Source organism: Lates calcarifer, linkage group LG11 (genome assembly GCF_001640805.2).
Source record: "Lates calcarifer isolate ASB-BC8 linkage group LG11, TLL_Latcal_v3, whole genome shotgun sequence".
Lineage (NCBI taxonomy): Eukaryota > Metazoa > Chordata > Actinopteri > Centropomidae > Lates > Lates calcarifer.
Genome location: NC_066843.1, coordinates 14,363,161 through 14,378,919, shown reverse-complemented (window position 1 = coordinate 14,378,919; position 15,759 = coordinate 14,363,161). Strand labels below are relative to the sequence as shown.

Here is a 15,759-nt window from a genome sequence, read left to right as displayed (position 1 = left end):
GTGTTTGTTTTTGTGTAAAACAGGCCAATGATACAACAGTACCATCAATTCATAATGGTTGATTATAATGTAGGCAGCACGCAACTTTAAAATCATTTGCAAAGTTTGAGGTTAAAATGTACATTTTTAGCTTTTGTTGTTGCATGTCAGATGTTATTCATCGGGTCGGAATATGTGTTGAATTGTGTAGAGACAAGGATCATGCTGCAAAAGGCTGTCTTCCACCAGTTTAATGGGATCCAGCAACAACTGCAGAACTAAAGTATTCAGAGGCTTTATGCAAAATACTCTGCAAAGTAAAACTAGCAAGTACAAAACACCATTTGATAAGATGATCACTAAGCTTCCTCTCAACACTAAACATTTACTTAAAGGCATAATATGTAGGATTTTTCTGTCTCCATGTCTCTCTTCTCTGTCAATGTCATGGATGTTTAAAGAGCTGCAGGTCTGTGTCTGTTTGACCGAGTGTGGGGCTGAGCTGGGGCTTCGTTCATTCAAAACCTGTCAGTGTGGAACCTTCCTGCAGGGTTGTGAGGAGATGTGGACGTGTTTAGTTATGCTTTAGAACATAACTGATGTGAGACAACTGGCAAACAATGCATATTACAATTAACTGGAAAGTAACTACTCCATATCTATAAATAGGAAATAATATCTAGTTTATATACAATAATTACCACCAATAATGACCACCCAGTCACAAGAGGGTTTTACAGAAACATACACTACTAGGTTCTAGTTAAGTCAGGTTCATTTAGCCAATTACCAGAGAATTAATTGCCAACAATCACAATAACAACAAATATTTGCCTGTTTCAGCTTCTGCAAGATGAACATTTGCTGGTTTGGCCTGTTGGTTAGACTAACATAGGAATTTGAAGACATTGTTTGGTGCTCTGGGAATTTTTCACTTTTTCCTCACACAAAATAATTGACACATCAATGGATAATCTGAATAATTGGTAGCTTTGTGGCAAGACCTGCAGCAACTAGTCAGTTAAGCGATAAGTAGATCTACAGAAAGTTGGCAGCAACAAATTTTATAATTGTTTTAGTAATAGTCTAAGCAAACATTTACTGGCTCAAGTTCAACTGGCAAGTTCTCAATTGTGAATATTTGTACAGTATAAATATCTTTGGGTTTTGGATCGTTGGTCAGATGAAACCAGATCTTTAAAGAGATCTTTTTGGCCTGGACAACATTTATGATGGGCGTGTTTCACTATTTGCTTACATTTTATAGATAAAACAAACAATGAAGTACTTGGAAAAAATAATCTGCCAATTGATCAGTAATGAAAATAATCCCTAGTTACAACACTCCTACAGTATTTGTAGAACTACTTGCTTCATAAAAAGTTGCAACAGCACAGTAGATATCTGACAATTCAAGTCAACCTGACTTTTTAATACTTTTCTTTCTTTAGGATACCAGTAGGAACACATTGATTTTTTTTTTCCTCAAGAATATTTTATAATTTATTGTATAAATCCATTAACCATTAAAGCAGGCAGTTGTGGTGCATCCCTAAGGTGTTGCAGAAAATGCTAAACATTTGGCCTATTTCCTCTGAAGGTTCATTGTTACCCAGAAATATCAAATTTGATAAGACAGCCTTTCTCCTTTGGTGTATGTACCTTGTGGAGCAGTTAATGTATCATGGGCTTGTTTCTGCTAAGGCTGCACATAGTGCACAGTAGCAGGTCTTAGAAAATGTTTCGATAAACTTAGGCTCTTGAGTAAAATGAAACTTCTACAAAGACCGGAGTCCTGGACCGAACAATGGTTCAGATAATTTGCTTCTCTTTGACATGCTAGAGATTTCCAAAATCCCTCAGAACCGTAACCCTGCACTGTAATGTATATTGCATACCTCCTCCTTCCTTTTCACCCTCTCTGCATTTCATCTCCCTCTCCATTGTAAATATTGGTTCCTGATTGTTTTGCCAACAGCTTTTAGGTCACAGAGGTCAAGAACAATGAAACACATTTGTGAACAATCTAATTGACTTCTGTTTTCATTTCCCCTGTGGAGCCACTTTAATATGCTGAGTCACTTTTTTTATCTCAACAAATAAATTATCTGTCAATGTTTAAAAGCTTTTTCGATTTCACGCCTCAAGTTCTAGACAATTAGCATTGCCTCCACTACTTCACGCTCACTGTAAAGGGTGGGAAAACAACAAATACTGCTGGATGGAAGGAAGCTATTAAAGAAATATACTGTCCTCTTTTTTTCTGAAGATGCCTGATTGCAGTTTATAGAGAATTCAGGTCATTACAAGATGGCTGCTGCTGGAATATTTTTAGATTTTCTCTTCCACTTTGTGTGTGTGTGTGTGTGTGTGCTGTGCATGATCAGGATTCAGCCTATAGGGCTAGTGGAGCGCATCCAGGCCATAGCCCAGAACATGTCTGACATGGCAGTGAGGGTGGAACAGATCCTGCAGCGCAGCATGGCCAGCAACAGAGGTATGGACTTTAAAACACACAGCCCTACTCACTGCCCAGTCACGCACCTGGAGAATACCAAATATAGCTGTCGCCCTTTAGATGAATTCCCCTCTGTCCGTTTCAAATCTATCCTATCTGAAAACACTTTCCCACTCTGCCCACATAAGCCCCGACTGTCAAGCCTGGATCCAGTCTGACACTTGAATGCACAATTTACGTCTAACATGCACTTTGCTGGTTGATCATATGGAACATGACAGACGTTATTCACAGCACATTACACATCCAAATAGCCAGGCACGGTTGTGTGTCAGGGCTCAAGAGTTCTTGTGCGGCACAGCACAGTGCTCTATTGTTGCTGCCATATCATAACCACACGACCGGAGGATGTTTAAATCACAATGATGAATACTGCCTAGTTAATGGGATCCAGGGTCTGTCATCTCAATTTCTTTATTGGGAACAGAATAGAAATCGGACAGAGCAATTTAATTCTCAATTCAGATCCTCTCCTGTATCCAGTATGTTGCGCTTTATGGCTGAAAACAGTTCAACTTCACTGTCTCATTAAAATGTGTAAGATAATTTGTCTGTTGTCATAATGTCCGATATCATTTAAATGAGGCCGCTCTGAACCTGGCTGAGTTTTGACAGTGGCAGGCAGTCGCACTTTTCATCGTGAGAGGTCTGCCGTTATCATGCTAATCAGACAGAATGGATGGCAATTATTTGTCTGTGATTGTTCTCTTCGATGCTTGGCAGGATGCTGGTGGAGAAGCTGCAACTGCTCCTTTAATTAGGCGTGCTGGCGAAGGGCTTCAAGGGGAAGAAATGAAGGGAGAAGGAAAGAGGGGAGAGGCAGAGGAAAAAAAAGGAGAGAGAGAGAGTCAGCTGAGTAGCAGAAAGAGTCAGGAAAGATGGGAAGAGAAGGAAAGGGGATGGAGAAATAGGGGGGAAGATTATGATTTTTATGAATCACACACTAATGCAATCTATCTATAGTAAATCCAGCGAGTGGGTTGAAGCAGAGACTTGGCTATTCAGCAGGGGAGCCCAAGCTTTTATAGAAGGTTGTTAGCCAGCCATACTCTCTAATTTATCTCCGTTCATCCCAAAAGCAGGGGATATATACTGCAATGCAAAAGACAAACGCATTCAGTGCCCAGGGGAAACACTGTGAAGACCAGATTGATTAATATTAACCATTAGTATTATGACCAATTGGAAGGTCCATGGATAGTGATATTTCTATCTATTTGTATCTATCAATTTAAAACCTAAATTAAAGCTTACATAAAACCTGGTATACTGAAAGAAATCTAGATAATGGAATGAAGGTCAACAGTGTTTATGACAGAAATACAACAGATTCTATATTGTCCTTGACCAAAGATGCAAAAACAGTAAATATATAGGATGTGCCTGACCAGCATGTTTTTTTTCTCACCTTCCTCTTTGTGTTTGACTTTGTGCCTATGTACTGTAGAAAAAAAAGAAACAGTGTTTTTTTTTTCTGATTTGTGCCAGCAGTGTCTGATATGTGTGGTCTTTTGCCAAAGTGTGCATGTCTGAAAGCTTTGATAAATACCCTGCATTTTTCTTTTCTCCAGTTAGGGACGGAACATTAGGACAGTGTGAGATTCCTAAAGATCCCCGTTATCCAGACTGTCCCAGCAAGATGGATGTAAGTCTTCATATCTCACTTAAGTCCAAACAATTTCACACACACTGCAAACATCCCCTTGTCCTCTGTTGGTGACTCACCTTGGTGCAACATAAATTTTGTATAAGATAAGAGGATGTTTAACGACTCCTCGTGGAGAACTGGGTTGTCTGAGGAAAAAAAAGAAAAAAATTATGTTGGGTGACAGCAAAGAGAAACAGGACATAGAAGAGAATAAGAATCAAACAAAATATGGTTTTATAACAAACTGTATAGAGATACGCTGTTTAAATTACAGCTTTAACAGGGTGTTCAAAATAACAGCAGAAAACAGCAGTGTATACATACAAGCATAAACAGTACAGAGTTCTACTTTCTATTAACTGCCTGGAAATGGATGAAGATATACAAGGAAAGGTCAATATTTAAAGACAAAGCATATGCACCTTCTGTTCAATGTTCAGTAGCTGTAGGAGGTGTGTTTGTACAGTATACAGAGGCAGCATGTGCAAACACACGTGCAATGTGCAGCGCTGTTTACTCTCACAATCATGTATATGAATGACGTAGGCCCCCATAAATATGCTAGTCAATCTCACACCATATGAATGTACATGTATTATGTACAAATTAAAGACTGTATAGGCAACCTGCTCAGGTGTCAGGCGTTTTTAAACAGTAAACTGTTTAAGCTCTGTCAGAAAAAGACATGAAAAGACTGAGGGGAGAAAAGACAGATATTCCTTTAGCTCACCAAAGAAAAACTGGGACGTTTTGTCTAGGATGGTGTCCACTTTAGGTCTGTCTGCTTCCTGCTGCCGCTTTATGAAAGCCTTCCAGCCTAATGTTAGTTGAGACCAATAACAAAAAGACATTTTCACTATTTAATCATCCTGTCTGTCTCCTCTACTTGGAAATCCACTCTTAACAGCCTATTGTGAAAAAACTGTGAATTTAGTTGTTCTAAATGTCCAAATCAAAATGAATCTGCCCTCTCTGTAAGAGAATTTTTATCATCTAACACTGCTGGACAACCTTGTCATGCTGGTTTAGCTGACATATCCCTGTTCATTTGAATGGGAAGAAGTGAGGAAAGTCTCAATTAATAGGGTTCCTGTTGGCATCTTAAATAAGAAGTTAGCAATAATGTCAAAAGCCGAGTTTTTCCTGGGGTGCATCCCACATTAAAGGAGCCACCAGACAACTAGTAGAAGTGCCATCAAACACGATCACATTTTGTCAAAGTAAAGGACATAAGGGATGAAGATGTAAATCACACTCTAAGAATATACTTAACATTTTTGAGAGACAAACAATTATTTGTGTCTGCCCTCCAGTGGATGCGTGCTCGTTGGACCTCAGACCCTTGCTATGCCTTTTATGGCGTGGATGGCTCAGACTGCTCCTTCCTCATCTACCTGAGCGAAGTTGAGTGGTTCTGCCCCCCGCTGGCCTGGAGGAACCAGACTGTTACACCCACCTTGAAGCCTCCACCCAAGAAACAGGTAACACGACATTTCCCTGCCACTCGGTTTGATTCTGCAACAACACTGTTAGCTCAAGAAGAAAAACAGAAGCAGAGCACAGGGTAACAGTTTGATGTAGAGGTAAAACAATTTCCAAATGCTGCAGAGACCATTAGTTCATTTCCTGGGAAGCTGAAGCAGCCAAGAACACACTCCTACTTTTCTCTGGTGAGAGACCAATAAGAGAGCATGCGCTTGTTGCTCCACTACAGACTCAGGTGTTTTTTTATTCAGACCTATTCAGTAAGAGGAGGTGATCTTTGCAGGCAAGTGAAACAAACCAATTCGATGACTCCACTGAGGAGGCACGTGGTAGACTACACTCTGATCTCAGATACTCCAGCTGTAGATTTGGTAGCTTCACACTTGCCTGCTATGCAGTTAATTAATCAAATGTTAACAAGAACAAGAATCAATTATTCTCTAAGTCCAAGTGATTCACTGGCATTTTTTGTTGATCAGTTGCTTCTGGAAGAATCTGAATATCCTACTGTGCATTATCTCTCACTGGGTGCTAGCTGTCACTCCCAGTTTTCCATCGCTGTTTTCTCTCCCGCATTGTTTGATTTTTATTTTCAGCATCAACACATGATGCATTGTGCTTACAGCGACTCCTCGAGGTTTACCCCACTGTTCGCCTCTGTCCCCCTCCTCCCTCTCTCTCCCCAGAGTAATGCACAGCCTGCACGTCAGGCCCTGATGTAAATTCGGTCTGCAGCTCTACCTTCTGCTCTAATTGCCAGCCTGTATTCAATGAGACTAATCCCAAGGCTTCCCTTGGGTACTCTGCATTTTGCTGTGCCATACACAAAGTTGCTCTTGAGAACAATAATTCACCTGCATTGTGAGAGTACAGTACAGCTCTGCATATTGATTTTGTCTTTGCAAGAATCTCAGTTTCTTTTATAGTGGATGTGTGCTTGAGAAAGACACACAGGTTGTGTTTGTGTGTATCAGTTTCTCCTCTGTATATTTTTAAGCCCCCCCCACGGTTACTCCATTGCTTAATACTCAAATGTTGGTATTGCGCTGTGATGCAGTGATTATAGTGAGCAGAGGAGGAGATGTGAAATGAGAGCAGACTGTTTATGAGGATGATCCAAGAATCCCTCAGGCAACCTGTCTGAGAGGCCTAGCTTCAGGGCACAAGCAGATAACAACACATCTGTGCACAACTCTCTGTGCTGTATACAATCTTAACCAATTCCAATGAAAATAGTTCTACTTGTACCAAACAGCCTAACAATGTCTATTTTGTAGTAGTTAGTAACCCACCCCATCCACTTTGGGTCAAGTTATAAATCTGCTGAAAGTCTGCACAAGTTTTACATGAAAAAATGAAATACCAGATTGGAAGTTCTCTACACTTATTATGCTTTCCAGTGATTTTAAAAAATTTTTTTTTGCTCCTGTCTTCCAGGCTGTTTTCCAGTCTGACATTGGGACTCTGCTGGAGCAGGTGGGCACTGGAAAAGAATCGCTGAGCTTCATGAAAAGGCGCATACGCAGGCTGGCAGCACAGTGGGCCTCTGCTGCTCGAAGGCTGGATGACAAGCTCCGCAACCACTGGAGAGAGCAAAAAAGGGTGAATATGAGGCATCTCCACGCACAAATATGCATCTGCACTGCACTTGAGAGAAGAAGAAGAAGAAAGAAAAAGGAAATGAAAAGTGTAGGTTTAGAGAACAAGCCTGTGTTGTGGTTTCATCTTTTTAAAGTGTTGTGATTGTAACAGACTGCAGAGGATGAGCCAGTGAAAAGCGCTTTTCTTAGTTCAACAGATTTTCTTTCGTAACTGTTGAAACATATTTTCAGCTCCTAATTTGATATAAATCCATCTGTTTAGTCACTGAAGGAAAAAAAACTCTAATCACAGCATGTTTTAGATCAAACAGTTCTAAGCCAGACAGTCATTTAATGCCCACATGCTAGGGGTACTAAGTTACCAAAACAGCTGCCACACTTTGTTGGACTAACATTTTCTTCTTTTATCTTCAGCTTCTCTGTGCGAATCACAGTATGCTGAGCTACCATTATTAATAGATAATGATGGAGAGCAATTCCTCGCAGGCTTTGATTGGCTTTAGTGCACTTTCGTCACTGACATTTACAGGGACATTTCCACAAAGTGTCAAAGAGCACTGCCTGCTGAAACAGGCACATGATGAAATGGCAATGACATTAGATCCCTCCTGTGGTGTATATTAAAAAGTTTTACAAGATACTATAACATGCAAGGAACTAACCCAGAGAAGTGTTTTCTTTTTTCTATACAGAATCAGTTTTTATCCTACTCACAATAAATGTTCAATATCTGTCACTAATATTTTTGTTACATGATTAATGTGCAGAACACCCACAGCATAGTACAGGCTCTGTTCCAAACTGCTGCTCTTTCATCCTTTGATGAGTTATTTTTGCCTTTTTTTGGTGACTGTTTTCATGTGTTAATGAAACAGTGAATTATATGGTGCTAAAATGTTCTTCTTTTGCTGCCTGTGAGGTGCCAGCAGTCTTCGTTTGCCTTAGGCTGCTCAGTGTTTTTTTTTTTTTGTCCAGAACACAGAGGTAAAAATAACCCTGTGGTAAACTCCACAGGTGGTGGTTGACACAGTCGGTAATTCAACCAATCATTCAATTCCCTTTATTTCAGACCCACAGGGATTAAAAAATAACAGGAAATACATAATTGCACATATAAAAAAAAAACGCATCATCATCGACATCACCTGCATCATTATGTTTTGAGCATTGCGGTCACGCTGTGAAAATTTGTAGAGCGTGGTCTCATACAGAAGCTATTCAAAGCGCTTTACAGTCCTAAAAAATAAAATTAGGTTTGGGCAGCGATACAGGCAGTCATTACACACACACACTCTGACACACAGAGAGAGGCACACACACATGCACACAAACAGACCTAATTAAAAGCCAAACAAAACAACTGTTTTAAAGAAAAGGCTATGGCTAAGAAGCCTGCTGAAACAGCCAGCACTGAGACCATAAACAGGAATGGGGCCAGAAAACAAGGACCTGGCCATCAAAACCTTTATGGAGGGCATTGAAAAGATAAACAAACAAAGCCTTTAACAGTTCTGATTGTTCTTTGGGGATATCTTTGGCTCCCTGTCACAGCTGGTGGTAGGAGCACAGGCAGGAAGGACCCAAGTGCAGACACACAGGCAGGCTGGTGCAATGAAGGTGCTTTAATAGAGTAAGTGATGAAGACCAGGTTTACAGACAGACAGGATGGACAGGCAGGCAGGCAGACAGACAGGTATGGTGGAGCGTGACAGGAGAAAAATAAACAGGGCTTGGACAGAAATCATGACAGCACCGATGTGAACGATCAACCTTTTAGCACTAGGGTGCTTTGAAAGGATTGATGGTACCCTTTCTGTCAAATCTTGGACCTTTGCACCCTGGAAAACAGTACGTTTTCAACCAGTCACCACAATTCTGGTGAATAACTCGTGCTGCTTTTAGTGTGGTTCTCCATACCATATATACAGTATATATAATATTCCTTATCACTGCCTGACATGTGGAATCATTTACGCTGATGAGCAAACTGCATGACTAACACTGTAAAATGCTGGTACACACTACACAATAACAACCTAACAGCCTCACTATAAGTGACTCCATATGCAGCTATTTTTATACCAAACTATAGGTAACAATAAATGGGGGCATACAGTAATTTGACAGAGGGACCTGCACAGCTGTTCGACACTGTTGGCACTAATCATATTTCTTTATATATACAATACAGTATCTCTGTTGTCATGAAGCTCAATTTACTTGTGAGAAGGAGTGCTACTCTGTGTTTTTTGTGTCTCTAGAGGAGCTTCCCAAAGTTTGAAAAAAAAAAACACCTTACTGATGTCATTGTGATGTCATCAGAGTTATTTCAGCATGGACTTCAACTTTTAAAATGTTTAACAGAAAGCAGAACAACAAGCTAGAGGCGTGGAATTTGAGGAGAGTGGGCATTTAGGAGGCATGGTTCGTCTAATGAAAGATGCAATCCAAATGCATTATGGCAAGTGTAGGTTTTTGGAACTTGACCCATACTACAGCCTCAAAGTCAGAGTATCCCATCCGCTGATGCATCTATTTAGACTGTTCTTTTTTTAAACTGCCGCTTGAGAGTCCCCAAACGTTATTGAAGTGTAAGACTAAATCACTCAAGTGTCCCTTTAAATCATTATTGAAATGCTAACAAGATATTTGACTCTTCTCTTTACATCTTACATCACATTATATTTATGTTCTTTTTTTAGCCTTAATTCTGTCAGTGCTGTATTAGGAACATACTGTATATTTAACAACTGTTAAAGACCAGCACTACATGGACAAAAATATATAGTAACAAAATCATTTGCATACAATTAATTCTAAAAACATGAAAACTAGAATTTGGTGCTGAACTATTTTCATTGGAATTGGTTAAGACTGTATACAGCACAGAGAGCCTGTCATTCATCTCTGACCCTTTTCCAACACATTTGCCTGCATGCTGTATGCATGACTTTACGGAGCATCATATAAATATAGCACAATGTCATTATACATATATATTATCCTCTTATAGTGAAGTGGCATCTGAATGTGCAGCTATTTTACTACAGATCTTGTTTTACTCTGAACGTGTGGACAGCTCTTTGCAAATCCCTTTGTAGCTGAAAAGTGGCTTGAATCTCCAAAAGCGTGAAGCTTAAAATTAATTTGTTCTGTTTTGCTTTTTGTAAACAAGTCGACAGTACACTGGAATTCTGCTGTGTGGGGATTTTTTTTCTAATCAGCTTCTTTCGTTGGTCAGTTTTCAGTTGGATAAATCAAAACCCGTTCTGTTAGTAACACTCTTCCCAAATGCATGCTTTCTCCCCCACTGGGGAGAGGGCTTTGTTTATTGTAATGGTGTGTCTGACAGTAATGGTTAATGTCCATTAACCAGACCCTGCAGGCCTGGCTTCCAACGCTGAAACATTGAGTGCTGTTGAGAAACAGAAATAGACTGATTTGTAGGGAAGACAGACATTTCATAGAACATCTCTCTTTGGCCTCCTTTAATCGTCTGTTCTTAGCGTGCACTTCACATTTAGTGTATATGTGAAGAACCCATTTTCAGCTTCTGCTTTAACCTCTAATACCCTTTTCTTGATGTCCACGTGATGTTTGAACTAGCCGTGAAGCATGAGTCATATGATGGGTCATATTCCATCTGCTTGTCCTCTAATTGGAAGAACTTCGACTTGAACACGATGACATGTTTTTGTCCAGGATGAGATGAGGGGGGTAAAATGATGCATTTGTTCGAACTGAGTCAACCTGTTCTGTGTTCTCTTTGTATTTTATATTTTTTGATTTCATAATAGCCCTCCCTGTCTCTGCATTAGTCAAAGTAATCTACATAGACAGAGAACTTGTTTCCATTAAGCCAATCAAATCTGTGCCTAAAGCAGTAACAACAGCGTTCAGTCGCACTGACAGAAACACAGACATTTAACAGTGACCTACCAACCTTAGCTTAGCAACCTTCTTTTCTAATTTACACACATGAACACAAAACTTTGTTTTGCGACCGAACAAACATTCACCAGTTGCAGTTTGCAGGACTCGATAGCTAATTAGCTGCTCATCTGCAGCACATTAAACATCGTGTAAATGCCTCAAATGTCACTTTTGGTCTGATGCTGGTGTGGCCCTTACTCCTCAACAACAACACTACACAGCTACAGAGCAAGTTTGTTTACCTTGTCTCTCATTCTGCTGGTAATGGTGTTGTGTTGAAGACTGTTTCTCTGTCAGAATGTGTCCCCTGCTGAAACAAGCCTTATCCCTAACCCCAACTAGTTGTGATACCTGACCTGACTCCAGCATCACTCTAGTCCTAACTCTAACTGCAGAGGGGGACACTATGGGAAACACTATAGTGAAAAACGTAACGACTGAATCTTAACTGCTGGTATTTTTGTGAGTTCAGTGTGTCTCAATTCTACACTGGTATGTACTGTCATCAGGAAATAGCTATATGCCTGCACTCCAAAGCCAACATGGCATAAGCTCTTGCCCTCTCCTGCCTCCTTGGTTTGTATATGTCTATTTCCAGCCATATGAATGAAAGCATTACAAACCTAAATGTGACACATTTTCCCTTTTTACTATAGCTGTGTGCACTCACTACTGATATTATTCAGTACCACAAATCAGTATACTCGACTGAGCTCGGGTGCTGCTGATACCAGCTCTAGTACAGACTTGTTGCCCGTGATGTTTCCCGAACACATTGATCTGCAGCCTGTACACTGGACAATGCATAAGAGACATGGGAACTTTTTGTAGTCAACAGCTCAATATTTGAACAGGATATTGATTCATATTGTTTTACTTTCACTCTATACCAGCAGATCATGTTAGTTACTGCTTGAGGTCTTAAAGGTGCGCAACAATCAAAAAGTCAAAATACTCATTTTGAGGTTCATTTAGACATCTGATATAATATATACTTGGTATATACTGAGGTAAATTATCAGTTGAACCTTTCACCTCTAATATGAAGAAAGAACAGACTTCAACTTAAGACCTGAACTCATCCACCAAGCTACTGTCAATCACTGATTTAACATGAAACATGAAACTGCTGCAGTTAATGAAAATATATTGACATTCAAGTAATCACTGACATTATTTTTTACCAAATAGGGCTTACTGAATGTGATTTTACTTTAATCATTTCAAATTTAAGTGTAGTGTCCAAATACAGTCTCATTCTGTGAATCAAGCCTTTCCCTTCTCCAACAAAAGGAGGTTTCTGTCAAACCACATTTGACATTTGTAAAACTCGCTGTGCATTGTTGGTTGGTATGGAGTTTTTTTTTAGACAGAAACTTGAAGCAAAGTATGGCACCTGTTGTGTCTCTTCAAACAGGTGTAGGAAGGGTTTGTGTTGATGTCTGAGTGAAGAACTGTCAGTTATCATTCACTGTCACTCCTCTAAACAAACAGGTGAAGAAATGTGTGGTCTAGTAGATGAATAAACAATACAAAAGTAATTGGAAAAAAAATTAGATGCCTCCATCTGTTGAAAAATCTAATTTCATTACATATTTAACAGCCTAGAAATTCCTTCTTTCCCCATCAGCAATTAAGGAGCTCGTGTTTCGTTCTGCATATCAATTAGCCCTCAGCAGGTCAATTTTCATTTCAACTCCATGCACAGCTGATTGTATTTCTTCGGTGTTGCGTTGGTGTGACTACGCTGTCACTTGCTTCCTTGCTTTCATTAGATACTCAATTATATTTAAAATTTGACATCACTGATCCATGCCAAGTATCTGAATTTATTCATATGTGAATCTCAATTGTTCACCCGGCAGGACTGGAGATTGAGTAGGAAATTCAAAAAGAGATGGAAATAACAACCTGTTCTCTACAAGAATAGTGCAGCGGTGGTTTAACAAAACTTTAACCACAATACAGTAACAAAAACATCACAGCTGTTGTATGCCTTGACTTTTCTCTTTTTCCTTCTGAATTTAGATTCTCGTCCATGTGGGCTTTCTGACAGAGGAGTCAGGGGATGTCTTCAGCCCCAAGGTGCTGAAGGGGGGTCCTTTGGGTGAGATGGTGCAATGGGCTGACATCCTCACAGTCCTCCATGTGCTGGGGCACAACCTCAAGATCTCGGTTTCTCTCAAGGAACTGCATGGGTGAGTCAAGACCTAATATATTCTATATACCTCTCTGATCCTGTTATTCTTCGTATTACTTTCACGCTGGAGGCAGAGCTGCTGCAGTCAGAGTACAATACACTGCTCTTTGAGGTGGTGTTCCTCCCATCCAAATTTTATGTGAGATTCTGTGGGGCATCTACACAGAAATCATCACTTGTTTTATGAAAATGCAGACCATCAACCATTCTCTTTAGGTTTTTCGTTGAATGAAAATGCTTTGTATTTCTATCTGGATACTCTGCAAGTGATCAACGGTCCAATCGGAGCGCTTTTGCCCACACACTGTTTTCGATCACCTTTGGCCACACACAGATAAGCTATCTCTCCTTCCCGCAGAGTGCTGTTTCGGCCTGAGGGCTTGACAGCATCTCTACAGCTTGCGCACCTCCTTCCTGCTGCAGCTCACTGACTCCTGAGCGATAACAGGCTCGTCGCTTGTCATCACAAACATAAGTCCTAATGTCAGGACACACGCACGTACTGTATGTACACATCGTGCCTTCCAGTCAGACAGACGAGATGGTTTCATCTAAAAATGTAAGACTATTGATTGTTACACTGGCGAGGTACAATAAGACTTCAGAAGGCAGACAGGTCCAGTCCTGTCTTGGACATTTTCAGGCCGACGTGATCTTTCAGAACTGCTCCAGCTTCACGCTGACTGGTCAGGAAAATGACTGTGTACAAGACTAGATTTTATGTCGATTCCTTTCTGCCAGTGGGTGGTGTGAAGCCGGAGCAGACAGGCTGATGATAATGTGGGCTTGTTATTGAGCACTATATCCATTGCTGTGGGGAAGAGGTAAGGGCATTGATGAGTTAGAGCTGCCCTTTGATCTTAAATTTCAGGCTGCGAAGAAAAGCCGCTTTGATAAGAACAGACTGGGGAGATCAGTGAGGTGGGAAAGATGGCGCAGTGGGAATGCTTCTGTTGGCCGTGCTATTATTTACCCCGCTAATTGGTGTCATGGTGTATTGAATCACTGCAGTCTGTCTCCTTTGGGAGCACCATCAGAAATGTTTTGAAAATTGCAGAAGTTCTGACAGAGACCCACAAAGAAACATCAGTCAAGGTTAGGGCTTACATTTTCCAACAGCCGATTATAGACTACAGTATATGTGTATTTGCGTGTGTGTGTGAATTTTAGTGCCAATGCTACAGCAGAGAGAGACGGTTGAGATTTTATTGGTATATGTACATTTATATAAGTGTGCAGTGGCATTTCTTTAGGGCTGATATTATGGTGTCTCTTCTATAGGAAATGAAATGTTCAGCCTTGGTGAAAATATAATGGAAGGCTAAAACTGAAGCCAACTGGATTTATCGGCTCTGACTGTATTCCCTCTTTGATTGCTGCCCCACAAGACACAACCAAGTGTACATATCCCACTCTTTTTATGGGCTTATTAAATTGGCCAGTTAATGGCAGATGCCAAACATCTATAAATCCCCTTTCTGTGACTATAAATGAATAGAAAAGCAACATTTCTCTCCATCCCTTACTCTTCGTCTCCCACATGCTATTAAATTGACAGATCGTTATGTGGGTTGTGCTCCCACAGATTCCCTCAGGCTTGTATCTATTTACATTTCCTACTCTTCACTTTCCCACCCAGGCTTTGGAAAGAAGCTTAATATCAGTGGACAGCCTGCTGTGGTTCTTATGTGGACAGGATTGTTGATAAGTTTAGTGTTTTCTCCACTAGACAGATTAGCCACACTGGGAGCTTAGTTACAGTGGGAGTCAGACTGTTGGTTTGCATCACATAATTGGCTCTAATTGGCAACACTCATGCTCTCTGGTGGCTTCTGGTGGAGTAGTCACTTTGGCTGGCATCTTCCCTTTGCTGTCCTGCTTAGACAAATCAGTTATGCTCACACACTGAGCCCTCATGGTAAGACGCTCGCTTACTTTCCCTGCAGTTTCCGCGCTTAGAGCTGACGTCTCTGGACAAAGACGTAATCTTTTCTCTGTCCACGCACTGCAATATATTATCATGAGATGTACCAAGATTGTCCTCCATTAGGATGAGGTAGTTGGAAATATGGGTCAACAGAACCCAGGACTTTTGCACAGGAGACCACTTCTCAGTCACTATTGTGAAACCAAGAGTCTGCATCATATCTTTTAATCCATGATCGCTCCATAACCTAAAGCGAAGGTCCTCTATTCTTAAGGGAGTATTTACTTTAACCCAAACAATGACCTATTCACCTCTAACAACCAAAGAAAAACTGGTTGATGGAAACCTGCCTAGTCATAAACATCTTTTAGATTACTTGTGACAAAGATGGCATATCAAATGTTTGACAAAGAGGATGGGGAAATTCAAACATAGCACTGTGTACAACAGATGGCATAGCTGCCCATG

General features: G+C 40.5%; 1 protein-coding gene across 1 annotated transcript in view; it reads left to right on the top strand.

The window, feature by feature from the left end:
* The window catches only part of LOC108881055 (alpha-1,6-mannosylglycoprotein 6-beta-N-acetylglucosaminyltransferase B), a 60,960-nt gene that overhangs the window by 22,186 nt on the left and 23,015 nt on the right, over positions 1-15,759 (top strand). The window contains exons 6-10 of the mRNA XM_018672824.2: positions 2,367-2,476; positions 4,069-4,142; positions 5,459-5,626; positions 7,068-7,232; positions 13,193-13,362. Coding sequence (XP_018528340.1) covers positions 2,367-2,476; positions 4,069-4,142; positions 5,459-5,626; positions 7,068-7,232; positions 13,193-13,362 — 687 coding nt within the window. The remainder of the gene's footprint in view (positions 1-2,366; positions 2,477-4,068; positions 4,143-5,458; positions 5,627-7,067; positions 7,233-13,192; positions 13,363-15,759) is intronic.